The 17,771-nt window shown below is 58.6% G+C and overlaps 1 protein-coding gene and 2 non-coding genes across 4 annotated transcripts in view; 2 read left to right on the top strand and 1 right to left on the bottom strand.

The window, feature by feature from the left end:
- Window positions 1-157: 157 nt before the first annotated feature.
- LRRC75A (leucine rich repeat containing 75A) overlaps window positions 158-17,771 on the bottom strand; it is a 33,412-nt gene continuing 15,798 nt past the window's right edge. Inside the window, exons 2-5 of one of the 2 annotated variants that reach the window (XR_009868476.1) lie at window positions 11,688-11,816; window positions 5,267-5,382; window positions 895-2,717; window positions 158-805 (exon numbers count right to left, since the gene is read on the bottom strand). Coding sequence is in view for 1 of the 2 variants with exons in the window: in XM_062216456.1 (XP_062072440.1) it covers window positions 2,216-2,717; window positions 5,267-5,382; window positions 11,688-11,816 (747 nt within the window). In the remaining variant the exon portion in view is untranslated. Of the gene's footprint in view, window positions 2,718-5,266; window positions 5,383-11,687; window positions 11,817-17,771 lie in introns of both variants that reach the window. The other variant, XM_062216456.1, reaches the window with a different exon arrangement.
- Window positions 238-307, top strand: LOC133747387 (small nucleolar RNA SNORD49). The gene has a single exon (XR_009864341.1). It is a non-coding gene; the product is annotated as a small nucleolar RNA SNORD49 (small nucleolar RNA).
- LOC133747405 (small nucleolar RNA SNORD65) lies at window positions 860-933 on the top strand. The gene has a single exon (XR_009864357.1). It is a non-coding gene; the product is annotated as a small nucleolar RNA SNORD65 (small nucleolar RNA).

Raw genomic sequence — 17,771 nt, 5'->3', positions numbered from 1 at the left:
GGCGCCGAGAATCCAAGGCAGGCGCAGCCTCCCAGCGTGAGGTAAGCCCTAGTGCGGGGCCTAGTGGTCAGCAGCTCGTGGGCATTGGGGTGGGCACTTGCACGAGGCCATGGGTTATCTCGTAGTGGGTGCGGAACCCAGGGCGGCTGTGGAGCTCTGGGCAGCGGGGATCTTGCCTAAGTGGGGTCTGATGGGTCCCTAAGGCAGTTAGGGCTCGGCCGGGGCAGCCCCGGGGACTGCTGTGATGAGGTCACTCTTAGGAAGTGCCGTCAGAAGCGACAACTGACGAGGATGCTCCTGGCTGACTGCAGTCCCCAAGTCTGCCGCTGGCCAGGGCCGAGCCCGGGCTGGCCTGTGACCTAACGTAGCGGCGTGTTCACGCAGGTTCCACGCTACAGCACCAGCAAGCCGCGGAGGACTGGAGCTGCAGCCCCACCCCCCACCACCGTCACGCGGTGAGTGTATCTGCCGAGCCGTTCGTGGTTCGTGCTACTTGTGATGCTCGTTGTTTGATTGGGTGAAATCCAGAAGGCTGGGGCAGTGTGGGGCCCAGAGCCAGGAAGGGGGACTTCCGTCAGCTGTCCTCATCCGGGAAAAGAAAACCTCGGGTTTGGGAAGAGGATGGAACTCGGTGGAGGGGACAGGTCCCCAGAGCAGCAGGTCAGCGGATCTGCCACGGGCTCTGTGCTGTCTTGTTCTGAGCGCGTGCCTTCTCTCCTCCCAGGCTTTGCGGCGCGGAACTCGGGGCTGGCAGTGGCTTCTGCTCCGAGCGAGAGGTGAGTACGCACAGTGTTGACCCTGCTTACTGGCAGAATGAGGGAATGAACAGCTAGTTGAAAACGGTTCAGGAAAAGGATATCAATGATGAAATCACCCAAAAATAGCTGGAATTACCGGCAGATTGTGTGGTGGTGAGCCCAAGGTCTTCTGAAGATACCTTCCGTGTTGGGAGTGGCTGTTGGTTGCCGGAGCAGGAAGGGGACTGAAATGTCATTCTCTCTGCAGGCTGTCCCGGGAGGATGTTGAGCCCAAGGACTGGCTGCCGCCAGCAGTGGAGATCTGCACGCCTAATGACTCAGGTGTGTGGTGTGTGAGGCCAGCAGACTGGCTGGTATTGCTCCTTGAGCTGCCCAACAGGACTGCCTTCTGCACTTTCAATAAATTTACTTTGATAAACTGACTGTGATTATATTTTTCTTAAAACTCTTTAAAATGAAGTCACCATTAACCAATGCCATAATAAAGGGTGGTCTTTGTTGCTGGTTCTTAAAAATGTGTATTTGAAGAAAAAGTTAGATCTGATTACTGCTATCAGGTATTAACAGTCCAGTTATTAGCACTCAAGCTTGTAAACTTTGGGTCAGCCTAGGCTGCTCTCCCCCTCTTAGCCACTTTAGACTGAGGGCAAAAATTCCAAAGCATTTAAGGCATCTACACAGCTGGTTCCAATCCAGTCCTGACTTGGCTGCAACACGCCTTTAACATTCTGCTCTCTGCCTGTGAGTCCTCTCCACACACCCTCTGAGAACCTGTACTGCTGGTCTGTGGCCTGATGACAACTGGCTTCCGGCCCCCTGACCTGGGTCCCAGGGCTTGGCCTGTTTAGAAGGGATTTGGGTGGGTGGGGGGGGCTGCTGTAGGGCAAATGACGTTTGCTGAGTTGGGTTCCAGGGAGGCTCCAATAACCTGGTCCCAGGTTATTAGCCTTCTCTGACTGCTGGGAATGTGCTCAAGGTGTGGCTGATTTGGGGAAGGGATGCTGGGAGAAAGGCCCGGAGCCACAGGTGTCCATGTGGAAGCCTGGGGACTGCACCGTGTGTGTCACTGTTGAGGGGTGGGCCCCGCCTTCTCCCTCATTCTGCAAGCTAAAGATTGTAGCCCTCCTCAGGGAGGTGGGGTGGGAGGGACGTGGTCAGCATCTGGCTGGCATTGGCTCCCCCAGGGGACATGCAGAACTGGAAAGGTCCCTGGGCCAGATGGAGCAGGCTCTAGCTCCTAGCATCTCTGAGCCACAGCCCGGCCCTGAGTCTGCTTGGGGGTGGCTGAGGGCTGAGCCGGAAGGGTGGGTGCCTGGGACCTCCCCAGCCGCAAGGCAGGTAATGGGACTGAAAAGGGAGAACCAACGATGTTATTACATGAATTCCCCCTCTCCCAGATGCTACAGCCTGCCTTCCGTGCCCCGCCAGGGCGAAGGTGGCAAGACCCCTCTGCTGTCTCACGTCTGAGCCGCGGCCTCCTTGCCCTCCACGTGGTCTGCGGCAGGAGTCCCCTCCCGGGCCTCTTCCCCAGCGCCTGGGCCCTCACCCAGCTCTAGGATGGTGGGCAGGTGGCCCTGCTTCGGGGAGCGCTTGCGCAGGCTGAGCAGGAAGGGCTGGGGCAGCGAGAAGATGTCCACGTTGTTGCCCAGGTCGATCCACGTGACGTGGGGGAACTTGCTGGGGTCCTTGAGGGCGTCGGTGAGGTCACGCAGCAGGGCCCGGGTCAGCCGGTTGCCGTTGAGCGCCAGCGTGGTGAGGCGGGGCAGGGCGCTGAGGGCGGGCAGCAACTGCAGGGCCATGTCGTCGGTGAGGCCCGTGAAGCCCAGCTCCACGCTGTCCACCTGCTCCCCGCAGCGCTGCAGGTAGCTGCTCACGCGCTCCAGGTCGCGGGAGCTCAGCGGGATGCCCGACAGGTCCACCGTGTTGTCTGGAGGGCTGCTGGCCAGGACAGCCTTGAGGCTTGGGGGGGGCGGGGGGGGGAAGATGCACAGGCTTGGTTAGAGGGAGTGCGGCAGCCTTGACCCTGACCAGAGAGGCTCATTTGTACAAAACTCCTGCAGATGACACCAAATTGCAGGGGTGCGAGAAGCAGGGACCCTCCTGCCCCCTGCTTCATGTCCTGGCTCTCACATCTCTGCCTGTGGCTGCCGCTCCTGGAGGCTCTTTGTAAAGGCTGATTTAGTATTGGAAAGGCGGAGAAAGAGAGGGAGAGAGATCTTCCATCTGTTTGTTCACTCCCCAAATGGCCACAACAGCCAGAGCTCCACCCCAGTCTCCCATGTAGGTGGCAGGAGCCCAAGCACGTGGGCCATCCTCCGCTGCTTTCCCAGGTGCATAAGCAGGGAGCTGGATCGGAAGTGGAGCAGTCGGCACTCGAACCCGTGCTCCCATGGGCTGCAGGCACTGCAGCCGGCAGCTTAACCTGTGCCACAGTGCTGGCCCCAGGTGTGCGTCTTGACTCCTCCCCTTCCTACTCTCGTTCTTACTCTGTTCCTCAATGATTTACCTGCAACATTGCATCAGGCGCTCCAAGATTGTTTTGGAAAATAAAAATGGCACAGCAAGTAGAACAGCGCCTGCTGGGTAAGCATTTGCCGCCCTCATTGTCTTCATTTGGGCTGAGCTGGGCTTCCACCAGTCTTGGGGGTCCTCTGAGCCCCTCTTGCAAGCCCCCCTTCTCCAGCGGCCAGCGATCCTCCAGCGGGGATGGGGCTGCGGCCCCCCGCCCACCCCAGCACCTGCCGTCTGCCAACTCCTCTTTCTTCCCCTGCTCCGCTCTCTTTCCAGCGCCCAGGCAGCTCAAGCTGATGGCAACTGTGCCCTTTCCCTACCCAGGCCCTGGTGCAGTGGTGAAATGGTCCCTGAGACCCCGGTCCTGGACAGGACGGGGAGATTGGAGGGGCTCCCAGCTCCCCAGTTCACAAGCACCCAAAAGCTCCTATCAGGGGCTGGCGCTGTGGCATAGTGGGCTAAGCCTCCACCTGCGGCGCTGGCTCCCGGTTCACGTCCTGGCTGTAACTCTTCCAGTCCAGCTCTCTGCTGTGGCCTGGGAAAGCAGTGAAAGATGGCCAAAATCCTTGGGCCCCTGCACCCACATGGGAGACCCAGAAGAAGCTCCTGGCTTCGGATCGGCACAGCTCTGGCCGTTGCAGCCATCTGATGGGGAGTGAACCAGTGGATGGAAGATCTCTCTTTCTGTCTCTAACTGGCTTTCAAATAAACAAATAAAAAATTCTTAAAAAAAGATAAAAAGCTCCTATCAGCAGCTTAGGGTAAACTTTTAGCCTTGGGGCCTCCTGAGGCTGGGGGGGTGGGGTGGGGCTGTTCCCGCTGGGCTCATGTTGCCTCCAACGACGACGGGGGGTGGGGGGGGGGTGGGGGGGGGTGGGGGGGTGTCTGAAGGTGGAGCTCTCCACAGCACTCCCCACGGCTGCTGGGGTCGGCTCAGCACAGAGTATGTGCTGGCTGCCGCCGTCAGGGGTCATCAGGAAGCAAACCAACGCACCAGGGCGACAGCGTGGTGGGGAACAAGCCGAGCCCTGGCTTCCATGCAGCCCCACTGCTCACCAGCTGGGAGTCCTCGGCCCACAGTCCCTGGCAACAGCGAATCCCCCTGCCTCTCTCCGGGCTTTCCCAGATGGTTGTTAAGCTCCTACGGTGTGCCGGGCACTGGGCTCAGGTTGGTAGACAAGATGGACAAGATCTTGGCTTTGGGAGACACCTTATAAGAAAGGTCATGGCAGTGTGTGTGTGTGTGAGTGTGTGTGTAAGAGCTGGGGAGACAGAGAGGCCCCTAGATTCTAGCAGAGCTTAAACTGCCAGCCCGGCAGCCTCTGGAACACCTCACAAAGCCCCACCGCGCTGTGGCCTCCCGGGCCCTGTGGCCTCCTGTCCTGCTCTGGCCCTGTGGCCCCTGCCCTCCGCCTCCACCGTTCGCATCGCCTGGGGGAAGCTGCTCCAGGTTCCAACGCCTCTCCCGGGAGGGAAGCAGGCCCCAGAGCTGTATCTTCTCCAGGCTGGAGTGGGGCAGACGTGAGAGCTTCCTCCTCCAGGGCGTCTGCCTTGCAGGCTCCCCGCCACTCGCCTGCTACCTGTCAAGGCCCACAAGTCCTAGGTCCCCTGTGCCTCTCACCTCCCACCAGTCTCCCTCAGGGGGCCACAAAACCCTGAGGGTCCTTGCTGCTGCATGAGCCAAGGCCTGGGCTCCCTGGGGGGCGGGGCAGCTCAGAGAAGTGGGGTGTTCATTTGTAGAAGCTCCTTACTCCCCTCCCAGCCCAGTCCACCCGAGGAGCCCTATTCTCCCCAGCACCCCCTACTGCACAGACCAGGGCTTCCCTCCACCCTCCACCAAGAATGCCCTCCCTCCTGGTACCAACCCCCATCCCTAAATTCTCCTTCAATCTCACCTCCTCCAGGTAGCCTTCCAGGACAGCACCTCCCCCTCCAGCAACCCAGACTCCAGCCTTCCCCTCCCCTCAGTGCTCAGGGCAGGGGCGGCCCCCACTCACCACGCCTGTGGCTTCCTCTTCGCCAGCCCCCGGTGCCTCCTCCACTGGGAGTGGGGGCTGAGGTGGTAGGTCAGCTGGCGACACAGCTTCTCCATGGCGCCCAGTGCGTCACCTTCCTGCACATACAACCACAGACACAGACTTGCTTGAGTGTCGCCACCCCCTTCCTCCATGCTTCCGTGGGGGAAGCGCACCGGCTGAGGCCAGGGGACGTGGCGGGGAGGCCTGCTCCGCTGGCCCAGGGTGGACACGCTTGGCAGGCAGCAGCAGGGCCACACTTCACCTGCACCCTGGGTTTTGTTTTTGTGGATTAGTTGCTACCATTGAGAAGCTGAGGTTTATATACAACTTGGATCCCGGGTGACCTGACAGCAACCATTGGCTGGAGCTCGGCTCAGCTGCCCTCTCCGCCAGGATTTTTTTTTTTTAAGGATTTATTTGAAAGAGTTACAGAGAGATAGGGAGATAGGGAGATAGGGAGGGAGAGAGAGAGAGAGAGAGAGAGAGAAAGGGAGAGAGAGACCTTCCATCGGCTGGTCCACTCCCCAAATGGCCACAATGGCTAGGGCTGGGCCAGGCTGAAGCCAGGAGCCTGGAGCTTCATCCAGGTCTCCCCTGTAGGTGCAGGGGCCCAAGCACTTGGGTCATCTTCCACTGTCTTCCCAGGTGCATTAGCAGGGAGCTAGATCGGAAGTGGAGCAGCCGGGACTCGAACCGGCGCTCTTATATGGGATGCCGGCACTGAGAGGGGCCGCTTAACCTGCTATGCCACAGCACTGGCCCCCAGTTCTGTGGTTTAAGACCTCAGTCCGCAGTGTTTTATTGGACAGCCCTGGCAGACTAATACACTGGGGAAAAGGATGGAGGGGGAGGGGGAGAGGGAGAGGGAGGGGGAGAGGGAGAGGGAGGGGGAGAGGGAGAGGGAGAGAGAGAGAGACTGACTTCAGCTCTGTCCCCAGGGAAGTCCGGTCAGCACACAGCCAGCCGCCTGCGCCAGACCCGTGCTGGGTGCAGGGGGCACGAGTCCTTCCCGGGGGGAATGAGTGGCCAGGACTGTGCTCTTGCCAAACTGGGCCAGGGCCAAGAGCCAGCGAGCGCTGGGGCTCGAATGCAAGCCCACAAGTGCACAGGTTGAACACATCAACCCCTGCACCACACGCCCAGCCCAGCGCCGGTCCAGCTCTGGGGGCGCACAAGCAATCGGTGGAGTAGCAAGGGGGTGCATGTAGGAGAAGGGGGGCGTGGACTTCAAGTCCTAGCTCTGCCCCCTCCTGTGTGGCCCTGGGCAAGGCACATGACCTCTCTGATCCTCACCTGCGAAGGGAAACTGGCCCCGACCTCAGAGGAGATACTGCTTGTAAAAGGGCTCTAGCATGCTCTCCAGGGCCCGCTCGCTCCTGGGAGCCTGCGCGGCGCTCAGACTGGGAGATGAGAGGGGTGGGACAGGACACTGAGAAGGTGACCCAGGGTCAGGCTGGAGGAAGACACTGGAGGTGCTGGAGGCTGCACACCTGGCTGGCAGTGCACACAGGATGGGGAAGCGTGGCGGGAGGTGAGGGATGTGGAGGGTCGGGTCTTTTTTTTTTTTTTGACAGGCAGAATGGATAGTGAGAGAGAGAGACAGAGAGAAAGGTCTTCCCTTTTGCCGTTGGTTCACCCTCCAATGGCTGCTGCGGCCGGTGCGTCGTGCTGATCCGAAGCCAGGAGCCAGGTGCTTCTCCTGGTCTCCCATGCGGGTGCAGGGCCCAAGCACTTGGGCCATCCTCCACTGCACTCCCGGGCCACAGCAGAGAGCTGGCCTGGAAGAGGGGCAACCGGGATAGAATCTGGCGCCCCGACCGGGACTAGAACCCGGCATGCTGGCGCCGCAAGGTGGAGGATTAGCCTGTTAAGCCACGGCGCCGGCCAAGTCTTTGGCCTTGGGGCCTGGGGAGAAGGCAAAGGGGGCTTGAGGCAAGAGCAGGTACAAAGCGGGATGAGCTCAGTTGCAGCTGGATTTAGGGGGCTCCAGGCAGGAGGCCTGGGCCGACACAGGCTGGGGCTGGGGTCCGGGTGAATGAGAACGGGAGGTGCACAGGCAGGGCTCACTTTCTACCCCAGAGCCCCAGGGGTGGGGGCCACACCCACAGTGGCGGGTGGGCGGCATCGGCGGGATTACAAGTATTGATTTTAGAGCCGGCGCCATGGCTCACTAGGCTAATCCTCCGCCTTGCGGTGCCGGCACACCGGGTTCTAGTCCCAGTCCGGACTGGATTCTGTCCCGGTTGCCCCTCTTCCAGGCCAGCTCTCTGCTGTGGCCAGGGAGTGCAGAGGAGGATGGCCCAAGTGCTTGGGCCCTTGCACCCCATGGGAGACCAGGAGAAGCACCTGGCTCCTGCCATCGGATCAGTGCGGCGCGCCTACCGCGGCGGCCATTGGGGGGTGAACCAACAGAAAGGAAGACCTTTCTCTCTGTCTCTCTCTCTCACTGTCCACTCTGCCTGTCAAAAAAAAAAAAAAAAAAAAAAAAAAACAAGTATTGATTTTACGTATTTGAAAGGGAGAGAGGGAGACAGAGACAGACACACAGCTCCCATCCTCTGGCTCACTGCCCAAATGCCCACAACAGTTTGGGGGGCTGGGCCCAAGCCGAGGCCAGAAGCCAGGGACTCAGGCGGGGTCTCCCACGTGGGAGACAGGGGCCCAGTTACTTGTGTCACCATCACCCTCTGCTTCCCAGGGCTGAGTTAGCTGGGACATGAACTCAGGCGTGTTGGGGGCGGGGGGTGTCCGTGAAACACCTGCCCAGGGCACGGGGGTTTTTAAAGGGTTCCCAGGTTATCTCCTGACAAGCCACGGTGGGAGTTCGAGGGGGAGATGCAGGGGATCAGCTGCAGCTCCTCTTCCAGCCACTTCCCAGGGTTTCCAAAATCTTTCCCTCCACTCTCTCCAGGCGTGAGCCTGAAAGGGAGAGAGAACAAAGAGGCATAGAGGGGCGGCAGTGCACCGCCACCGCCACTAGGTGGCAGCCGCGCGCAGGGTGAGGCGTCCGAGTGACGTGGCCGAGCTGCGGCCTCAGTTTCCTCCCTGGCCCAACAGTTAAAAGGCTGACGGAGAATGGAACTTAACAGCTAAGCTGATTTGGGTGCAAACCACGTTTGAAATCCATGCTCACGCGGGGGCGTCTCAAAGAGTTGGTGAAAAACGCGTGCTAGGAAAAAGCTAAGAATTTCAGACATTGCACCCCAAGAACGTTTTATCTTTTAATTCTATTTCCTACAAACTTTTTGGTAGACACAGCCGGTGAACGGAGTGGCGTTGAGAGCCAGCAGGAGAGAGTTCCCTCCCTGCTTGCTCTAAACCACACGGCAGCCACGGTGTATGGAGTAACCACAATACACAGGGCATATGAACACACAGACTACAACCCTAGCCCCTTTGCAGCCATCCTAACATCTCAGGGCACAGAGGAGGGGCCCAGGGAGGCAGAAAGGGGTTAAACAGGCAGGCAAGGCCACACAGCTTGTCAGGAAGGGGTCTGGATGGGGCTTCTGGCTGCCACCCCCCTCGGCCCTGGCTGGGAGGCTGGGAGGCTGGGAGGCATCTCTCTGTCTTTTGCTCAGCCCAGTTGCAAGACGAGGGTTGCAAGCTCCCCAAGCCCCTAGCCTTTCAAAGTCCCCTCTCCACCGCGCCACAAGGCCGCCTTCCTGCAGAGCTCAGGACTGGGCAGGACCGGCCCAGAGACGGAGCAGCAAGAGCCAGGCGTGTGGTTGCAAGGTTGCGACACAGCTGCTGCTCCCAGCGACTCAGCAGCCTTGAGCAACGCTGGCCCCGGGGAGCTCGGCGACCGCGGGCTGGGCACCCACCTGCCCTGCACCCAGCACCGAGGTGGGCTGCTGGCCCCTCTGCCCCAGGACATTTTCTCCTCCGCCAAGTGGCGCAGCCCAGCAAAGTGACCACCTGTCCAGGCCAAGCGCCGGGCAAGCAAGTGAGCCCCGCCCTGCCCTGGGAGGGGGTGGGGCTGGAACCCTGCAGAGAAAATGGGGGGAGGGCAACAGGCTGGGAGAAGGGGGTCTTGAGAAGAGTCATAAGAATGCGTATTGGGAAGAAAGGCTGCAGGAGTTTCAAAATGTCTTTGCGCCAAGGTGAACCCATCTTTGAATTCCATTCCTCCTCCCTTCCTGACCATGAGGCATGGGACTGGGGTCAGTGAGGGGCCGAGGTACCTCTGCCTGGAGCTTTACCTGCAATTTTTTTTTTAAGATTTATTAATTTATTTGGAAGTCAGAGTTACACAGAGAGAGGAGAGGCAGAGAGAGAGAGAGATGGTTCACTCCCCAGATGGCCGCAATGGCTGGAGCTGAGCTGATCCGAAGCCAGGAGCCAGGAGCTTCTTCCCGGTCTCCCACGTGGGTTCAGGGGCCCAGGGACTTGGGCCATCCTCCACTGCTATCCTGGGCCATAGTAGAGAGCTGGATAGGAAGTGGAGCAGCCAGGTCTCGAACCAGCGCCCATGTGGGATGCTGGCGCTTCAGGCCAGGGAGTTAACCCACTGCACCACAGCACTGGCCCCCACCTGCAATTTTTTTTTTTCTGGTTTACTTAAAAGGAAAGTGACAGAGGGGCTGGCTTTGTGCTACAGCGGGTAAAGCCATTGCCTGCAGCGCCTGCATCCAATATGGGCGCCACTTCAAGTTCCAGCTGCTCCACTTCCGATCCAGCTCTCTGCTATGTCCTGGGAACGCAGTGGAAGATGGGCTAAGTCCTTGGGCCCCTGCACCCACGTGGGAGACCTGGAAGAAGCTCCTGGCTCCTGGCTTCAGATCAGCTCAGCTCTGGCCATTATGGCCATTTGGAGAGTGAACCAGTGAATGGAAGACCTCTCTCTCTACCCCTCTCTCTCTCTCTCTCTCTCCCTGCCTCTCTGTAACTCTGCCCTTAAATAAATAAATCTTCTTAAAAAAGATGACTCTTGGGAATGCTGGGGTTTGAGTCACGTCTCCACTCCTGATTCCGGCTTCCTGGTGTTGCCCACCCTGGGAGGCAGGGGTGAAGGTTCAAGTAGGTGAATCCCTGGACTGACATGGGAGACCTGGATGGAGCTCCTGGCTCCTGGCCCAGCCCCCACCGTGTGGGCCTTTGGGAAGTGACCCAGTGGAAGGGAGCGGTGTCTCCCTCTGTATCTGGGCACAAGGCAGAGGCTGAGGGGAAGCCCGCATAAGGTAGGCTGGTCAGAGGAGGAGGCTTCTGATAAGCAGAGTCTGGGCTTCCTCTGAATGCAGGAGAAGGAAGCTCAGAGGCGCCCCCTGCGGCCTGATGGGGCAGCCAGGGCTGTAGGGCAGGAGAGAGGGGCTGGTTGTGCCAGGGGCAGAGACGAGGCCCGCGGGGCTGGAGCAGAGTTCTTCTTTTCCATGTCTGACTTGGCTCCCTGCTACTGTGCCTGGGGAAGCAGTGGAAGATGGCCCAAGTGCAGGGAGCTGGATGGGAAGTGGAGCAGCTGGGACTCAAATTGGTGCCCATATGGGCTGCTGGCGTCACGGGCACTGGCTTAAGTCACTGCACCACAATGCTGGCCCCTATACATGCATTTTTTTAAAAAGATTATTTTCTATTTTAAAGATCTACATAGAGGGAGGGAGGGAGGGAGAGAGAGAGAGAGATCTTCTACCCACTTCTTTACTCTTCAGATGGCTGCAACAGCCAGGGCTGTGCCAGGCCAAAGCCAGGAGCCAGGAGCTTCCCCCGGGTCTCCCATGTGGGTGCAGGGGCCCAAGGACTTAGGCCATCTTCCACTGCTTTCCCAGGCCACAGCAGAGAGCTGGATCAGAAGAGGAGCAGCCAGGACTCAAACCGACGCCCATATAGGATGCCGGTACTGCAGGTAATGGCTTTACCTGCTATGCCACAGCACCAGCCCCAATGCATTTTTTTAAAGTCCATTTTGGTGCAAACGATTTTTGGAATGCATGCATGGTGTTTTTCCTAATACACACTGCCCAGGAGCTTCCTGAAGACCCCTTGTATGGGGCTGCCTGGGCCTGACCCTAACTTCTCTTCTTGCCAGGGCCCTGGACGTCAGCCCCAGGTAAGTCGGCCTGGCACCTGCAAGGCCCGCGGGTCAGACCCTGGAGGGGGCAGAATCTCCCACTCAGAAGGGGCTGAACAACAGTGCTGGAGCCTGGGCACCCTGGGGATTTTCCTTCGGAGCTACAAGGGCGGCTGAATACAAGGATGATGTAAATATTTCTGATTAAAAAAAAATCTATTGGCAATGAATTCACCACATGGGTTAGATGATGTCATTTGTGTTGATGGTGCCACTGCGAAGGCACCTCGGCCTCCCTCCCCCTTGGAGCTTGCAAGAGGGGGCTTGTCCTCCTCGGACCCTGAGCTGCTCGTCGGCCCGGAAAGGTACCGGATGCCTCAGACCACAGCCACCTACCGGCTTGGGGCAGTGGATGTAGCGCGCCAGGCTGATGATGAGGTCGTGCGTGATGGGGTCCACCAGGTTCCGGAAGCTGGCGTAGCGGTACAGCACGTCGTCCAGTGAGGTCGACTCCATGCCCAGGTCCTGCAAGAGCAAAGGATGCCCAGAGGTTGGCAGCCAGCCATGCCTCCTGACCCTTGGGCTCCACCCAGCTCACCCAGCATAGGCTGAAGAAGTGGCCAGAGATGGCGGCTCGGCCTCCCCCAGCGCCCTGGCCAGGAACAGCTCGGAGGAGCCATCTGCAGCCTCCGCGGTTGCTACAGCGCCTGCTCAGCCCCGGGGCTTGGCCACTGTGGTGTCGCTGAGTGTGGTGACCTCCGGCGGGCAGCTTCTCTGGGGGCCGAATCTGGAATCAACCCCTCCCCGCCAAGAGCTTGAGCCAGAATCACTGACTGACACTTGGTTGCATTTGCTGTGACCCCAGTCTAGTGGGTTGGTGGGAGAAATGACATCGAGTGACCACGCAAAGCTTCTGGCAGGGAAGTCATCAACAGTGCCCCCTCCCCTGGTCAGTGATTCTCTCCTTTTTTTGTTTTAAAAGATTTATTTATTTGAAAGGCAGAGAGAGAGAAAGAAAGAGATCTCCCATCCACTGGGCCACTGCCCCAACACCAAAGGCTGGGTCAGGCTGAAGCCAGGAGCCTGGAACTATATCCGGGTCTCCCACGACTTGAGCCAACTTCTGCTGCTTTCCCAGGCGCATTCACAGGGAGCTGGATCGGAAGTGGAGCAGCCGGGACTCGAACTGGTGCTCCGATGTGGGATGCCGGCGTCCTTAGTAGCTGCTTAACCTGCTGTGCCACAGTGCCAGCCCCTGGCAGGGACCTTGGCACATGTAGTCCATACTAGCCTGTGGTCAGGAGGGGGGTGTGGGGCCTGGGTGGAAATGCCGGGGGGGGGGGTGTCCCAGGGCACAAATTGTTACCCAGTAATTGGGCGGTAGGGGCAGAGGAGCTGGGCACGGGGCAGGAGGGCTGCAGGGTGAGGGGCTTGGGTTCCATCCCACCGGGCATCCACCTTCCCAGCCAGACCTCTGCTGACAGCTGGAGGCGGGCAGACGATGCTTATTAGCAAAATAAGCTTCTGCAGGTGTCACCTTAATGCGGCTTCTGTCCCCCAACCCCTGCTTCACCCCCGTGAACCCCTAACAGCCATCCCTGCTCCCTGTCCCCGGCTGACCCTGGGACAAAGGGGTCTAGCCCTGCGCCGACTCCCAAGTCTTGTGGACGAGAGTCCTCCCTCCTGGACTCGACTTCCACATCTGTGCAATGGGCAGATGAGCCACCGTCCGCTACTGCAGTGTGTGTTCTGGGATCTCGGGGCTGGCAGGTGGGGGCCAGGGGGTGGGGACAAGAGGGAGGTCAGAGCGGGTAACAGCTGTTGGCCCCAGCTCTTGGCAACACAGGAACAAATGTGGCTTTATTGCCAAAGAAGAGTTTGGAAACCCTGGACTAGATGGTGGCTTAGTGGGGTCCCGAGCTCCGTGTGTTACAGTTGTCCCATCCTGGAAGGATCCAGAAAAAAACCCAGTCGCGGAGCCAGGGGCCACGGGCAGGTCCAGGGAGATGCAAAATGACCCAGAGGTGAAGACCAAGGGGCAGGGTCTCCCTGGAGAAGGACCTGGGTTCAGCTCCTGACTCCAGCTCCCTGCTAAGGCACAGCCCAAGCAGCAGCAGCTGCTGGCTCCAGTACTTAGGTCCCCGCCACCCACCTGCCCAGCTGCTGCAGGCAACTGAGGAGACAAACAGCAGATGGGGTCTCTTTCTCTCCTGCCACCTCCACCGCCCTCCTCCTGGTCACTCACTGTAGTTCTGCGGAGGGAGAAGGGGGTTGGAGGGTGGAAGGAGTGTGGGGGCGGGGAGGCTGTCCCAGAGGGGGTTGGCTCTGGGTGAGTCACAGCCAAGCCTCCCTGGGAATTCCAGCTCGCCCGTGGGCAGATCCCAGGAAAAATCAGATAAGCCCAAGACTGGCCAAAGGCGGCTGCTGCATGCTTTATGGCTTCATGTCTTTATTTCCACCTTGCCTGCTGCTCATGGGCCCCGTGCCTCTCTAGGATGAGAGGGTCAGCACCCACACGCCGGCCTCTGTACCCACCCACGGTCCTGCGCCCCTGGCGTGCTGCCGTGCCTCAGCTTGACGCCTGCTGCATGCACGGAGGGCAGCGGAAGACTCCAATGCAGAAGTGGCAAAGCCACAGCCCACCGGCCCTGATTCTGGGATCCTGCCTGGGAACTGTGTGTGGGGCCGGTCGCTCTGCAGAAAGTTCGGGAGCTTCAGAGTCCTCAGCAGGTGCACCTGAGCCTCCGCTGGCTGAGTCACGCTCCCAGCACCCTGATAGAGCTGCTGGGCCCTGGGTACTGGGGCTGGGGCTCAGGGGCCACACTCAGAGCCTACCGGGAATGGGGGTGGGCTTGGGGCCAGGGTACTGGGTTCCACAAGTTGTGAAGTCCTCTTTCCCAACAAGCTACCTGTGGGACCCTGGGCTTTCTCCACTGGGGTCAAACAGAGCATGTGCGTTAGGAGCAGCAGGTGTGAGAGCCCCGCAGGGACGCGAGGCACCACCAACTCTTCCCTAAGGCTTTTTCTTTTCGGAAACAGAATTTCCTAAAAAATGTATTTTTCCGTATGTGGCCTACAAGTACATTTTTCTGTCCCGGTTGCCCCTCTTCCAGACCAGCTCTCTGCTGTGGCCCGGGAAGGCAGTGGAGGATGGCTCAAGTCCTTGGGCCCTGCACCCCATGGGAGACCAGGAGAAGCACCTGGCTCCTGCCTTCGGATCAGCGCGGTGTGCTGGCCGCAGCGGCCATTGGAGGGTGAACCAACGGCAAAGGAGACCTTTCTCTCTGTCTCTCTCTCTCACTATCCACTCTGCCTGTCAAAAATAAAAAAAGAAAAAGAAAAAAAATTAGATTTTTTTTTTGAGAGAGCGCCGTCACCTGCAGGGTCACTCCCCACACATATCCACATCGGCTGGACTAGGCCAGGCCCCAGCTGGGAGCCAGGGGCTCTGTCGAGGTCTCCCACATGCGTGGCAGGAGCCCAATTACTTGAGCCACCACTGCTGCCTTCCAGGGCGCACATTAGTAGGAAGCTGGAGCCAGGAATCCAGTCCAGGTACTCTGATGTGGGACACGGGCAGCTAACCGCTAGGCTAGATGGCTGTCCCTAAATAAATCTTTTTTTTTAATGACATACTTTTTAAAAAAATATTTATTTATTTGAAGGGCAGAGTTACAGAGAGGCAGAGGCAGAGAAAGAGAAAGAAGAGACAGAAAGAGGTCTTCCATCCACTGGTTCACTCCCCAATTGGCCAGAGCTGTGCCGATCTGAAGCCAGGAGCCAGGAGCTTCTTCCAGGTCTCTCATGCAGGTGCAGGGACCCAAGGACTTGGGCCATCTGCTGCTTTCCCAGGCCATAGCAGAAAGCTGGATGGGAAGTGGAGCAGCCAGGACTCTAAGTGGGATGCTGGCACTGCAGGTGGCGGTCTTACCTGCTATGCCACTGCACTGCCCCCCTCAATAAATCTTTAAAATCTCTTTGTTTTGGGGCCAGTGTTGTGGCGCAGCAGGCCCAGCCACCACTTGAGATGCTGATATTCCATACTGGAGTGCTGGTTGGAGTCCTGGCTGCTCCACTTCTGATCCAGCTCCCTGCTAATGCACCTGGGAAAGCAGCAGAAGATGGCCCAAGTGCTTGGGCCCCTGCACCCATGTGAGAAACCTAGATGGAGCCTGGTTCCTGGCTTCCGGTTGGCCCAACCTTGGCCACTATATCCATGTGAAGAGAAAAATCAGTGGATGGAAGATCTTGCTCGCTCTCTCTTTCCCTCCCTCCCTCTCTCTCATGCTCTGCCTTTCAAATAAGCAAATGATCTAGATTCTGTCCTGGTTGCTCCTCTTCCAGTCTAGCTCTCTGCTGTGGCCCGGGAAGGCAGTGGAGGATGGCCCAGGTTCTTGGGCCCTGCACCCGCATGGGAGACCAGGAGAAGCACCTGGCTCCTGGCTTCGGATCGGCGCAGTGTGCCAGCCGTGGCAGCCATTTGGGGGGCAAACCAATGGAAAGGAAGACCTTTCTCTCTGTCTCTCTCTCTCTCACTAACTCTGCCTGTCAAAAAAAAAAAAAAAGCAAATGATCTTAAAAAACATTTTGCTTTAATTTCTAATACCATAACTGGCATTAAATAGGACACCATATAGAGTAAACTTCTTTGAGGTCTTCAGAGATTTTAAAGATTATAAAGGTATCCTGATATGAGAGAGAGAGAGAGCGAGCGAGCGCTGCTGGGCTGGAAGAACATGGTGACCTGGGAAAAAGTGGCTCCTGGAAGGCTGACTTCACATTCTGTGACATCAGTGCAAAAAAAAAAGCTCATGGGAAATGGCAGGGAAAGAGGAGTCGGCTTCGGTACACAGCGTTCCTGAAACCCGCACAGCCTTTTCCTAATCCACACTTTCCACAAACTTTCTGAAGACCCCTGGTGCGTATTCACGGATTCCCCAGTTGTTCACCGACATAAACTCGGCTTTTCCGTTTTCCATGAACTTTTCTCAGTGCCCTCGTAGGTTCGTGGCCTCCCCCAGGACTGCAAAGGGGCAGCCGTGTTAGGTCCCTACGACTCCCGATCTGCCCACTCATCTCCCTCTTCCTCTCTGTCTCAGCTTGGTCTCCTCTCTCTCTCCCTCCCTCCCTTCCTTTTCTTTCCTTTTATTTATTTTTTAAAGATTTATTTATCTATTTGAAAGGCAGAGTTACAGAGAGAGAGATCTTCCATTCACTGGCTCACTCCCCAAATGGCCACAATGGCCGGAGCTGAGCCAATCTGAAGCCAGGAGCCAGGAGCTTCTCCTGGGTCTCCCACGTGGGTGCAGGGGCCCAAGCACTTGGGCCATCTTCTGCTGCTTTCCCAAGGGCATTAGCAGGGACTCAAACCGGCACCACAGGTGACAGCCGACCCTGCTGTCCTCCCCCTACCAAGTTCATTTCCTCTGGGTCCTGCGGCTGCCGGTTGCTTCCAGCAGCCAGGGTTCAGGCTCCCTGGTATTTGCCCTCTCCATCAGACCCTCTTCTCCCCACCTGCGGCCCTTGCAGAAGGCGGGGTCTAGGGAGGCCCCGCCTACCACCTGTCTATGACCTCATGGCCACCTTCCTAGGGCAGAGGGCTGAGTCCTCCTGGGCTGGCTCCAGCTTGCAGAGGAGCCTGGCCCCAGGCATGGAGCTGATACAACCCTGACCTTGAGAAAGCACGTGGTCACTCAGCCCCACGGCCTGCGTCTCTGGGATCCGCAACAGTAGAGTTCAGGGAAGTCTATAGCAGTGTCCCCAGTGTGTGTCCTGAGCCTGCTCCAGCCCACTGAGGACTCTGGGCTGCCCCTGTCCCTCTCGCACCTGTTGGTTTCCAAGAGCCATGCTCTCTGGACGGACACAGGAGTGCAGCCAGTGTGAGGCTGGCAACAGTGCTGTCCAGCCCGTGTCATCAGCCGCCAGGGACAGTGCGGGTCGCCCGACTTTTGTGTCCTGGGATGGACAGAGAAGGGGGCTTCCTGCCTCGCTTCCCTCTCATTCCTGGACGATGTCTTTCTTGGACCGGCTCCATGTGTCTGGAGAGAGTGACAGCAGCTTCCTGTCCTGCTGTCCCCCTCTCTCTGTCTCCAGGGTTCCCAGACGTCTCCTTTCTGGTCTGTCTCAGGGTTTTCAGGGGAAGGTTGGGAGGTGCCGCCGAGGAGGCTGCCAGGCCGGCTCTATTTTAAACCTCAGTTTCCCCACTTCGCTCTGAAACTGGTGGTTTCACACCCATCCCCAGAAGGCAGGCCCCGCGGGAAATCAGCCTGACTCTCCGTCTCCCCCCCCCCCCCGCCCCCCCACTCCAAGCATGAATGACTACACAGTTTCTGCAGCGTCACAGCCAGGGGAGGGGGCCCGGTGGTGGCGAGCTCTGAATATTCATGGCAAAGGCAGACGGGCTGCAATATTGAAACCGCCAGGCGGCTGCAATATTGAAACCGCCAGGCGGAGAGGGTGCAAAGCTGCTTAATAAGGTTG

Source organism: Lepus europaeus, chromosome 18, assembly GCF_033115175.1.
Source record: "Lepus europaeus isolate LE1 chromosome 18, mLepTim1.pri, whole genome shotgun sequence".
In the NCBI taxonomy this organism is placed as follows: domain Eukaryota; kingdom Metazoa; phylum Chordata; class Mammalia; order Lagomorpha; family Leporidae; genus Lepus; species Lepus europaeus.
Note: the sequence above shows the minus strand (reverse complement) of the source record. Positions and strands in the feature narration are given on the sequence as shown.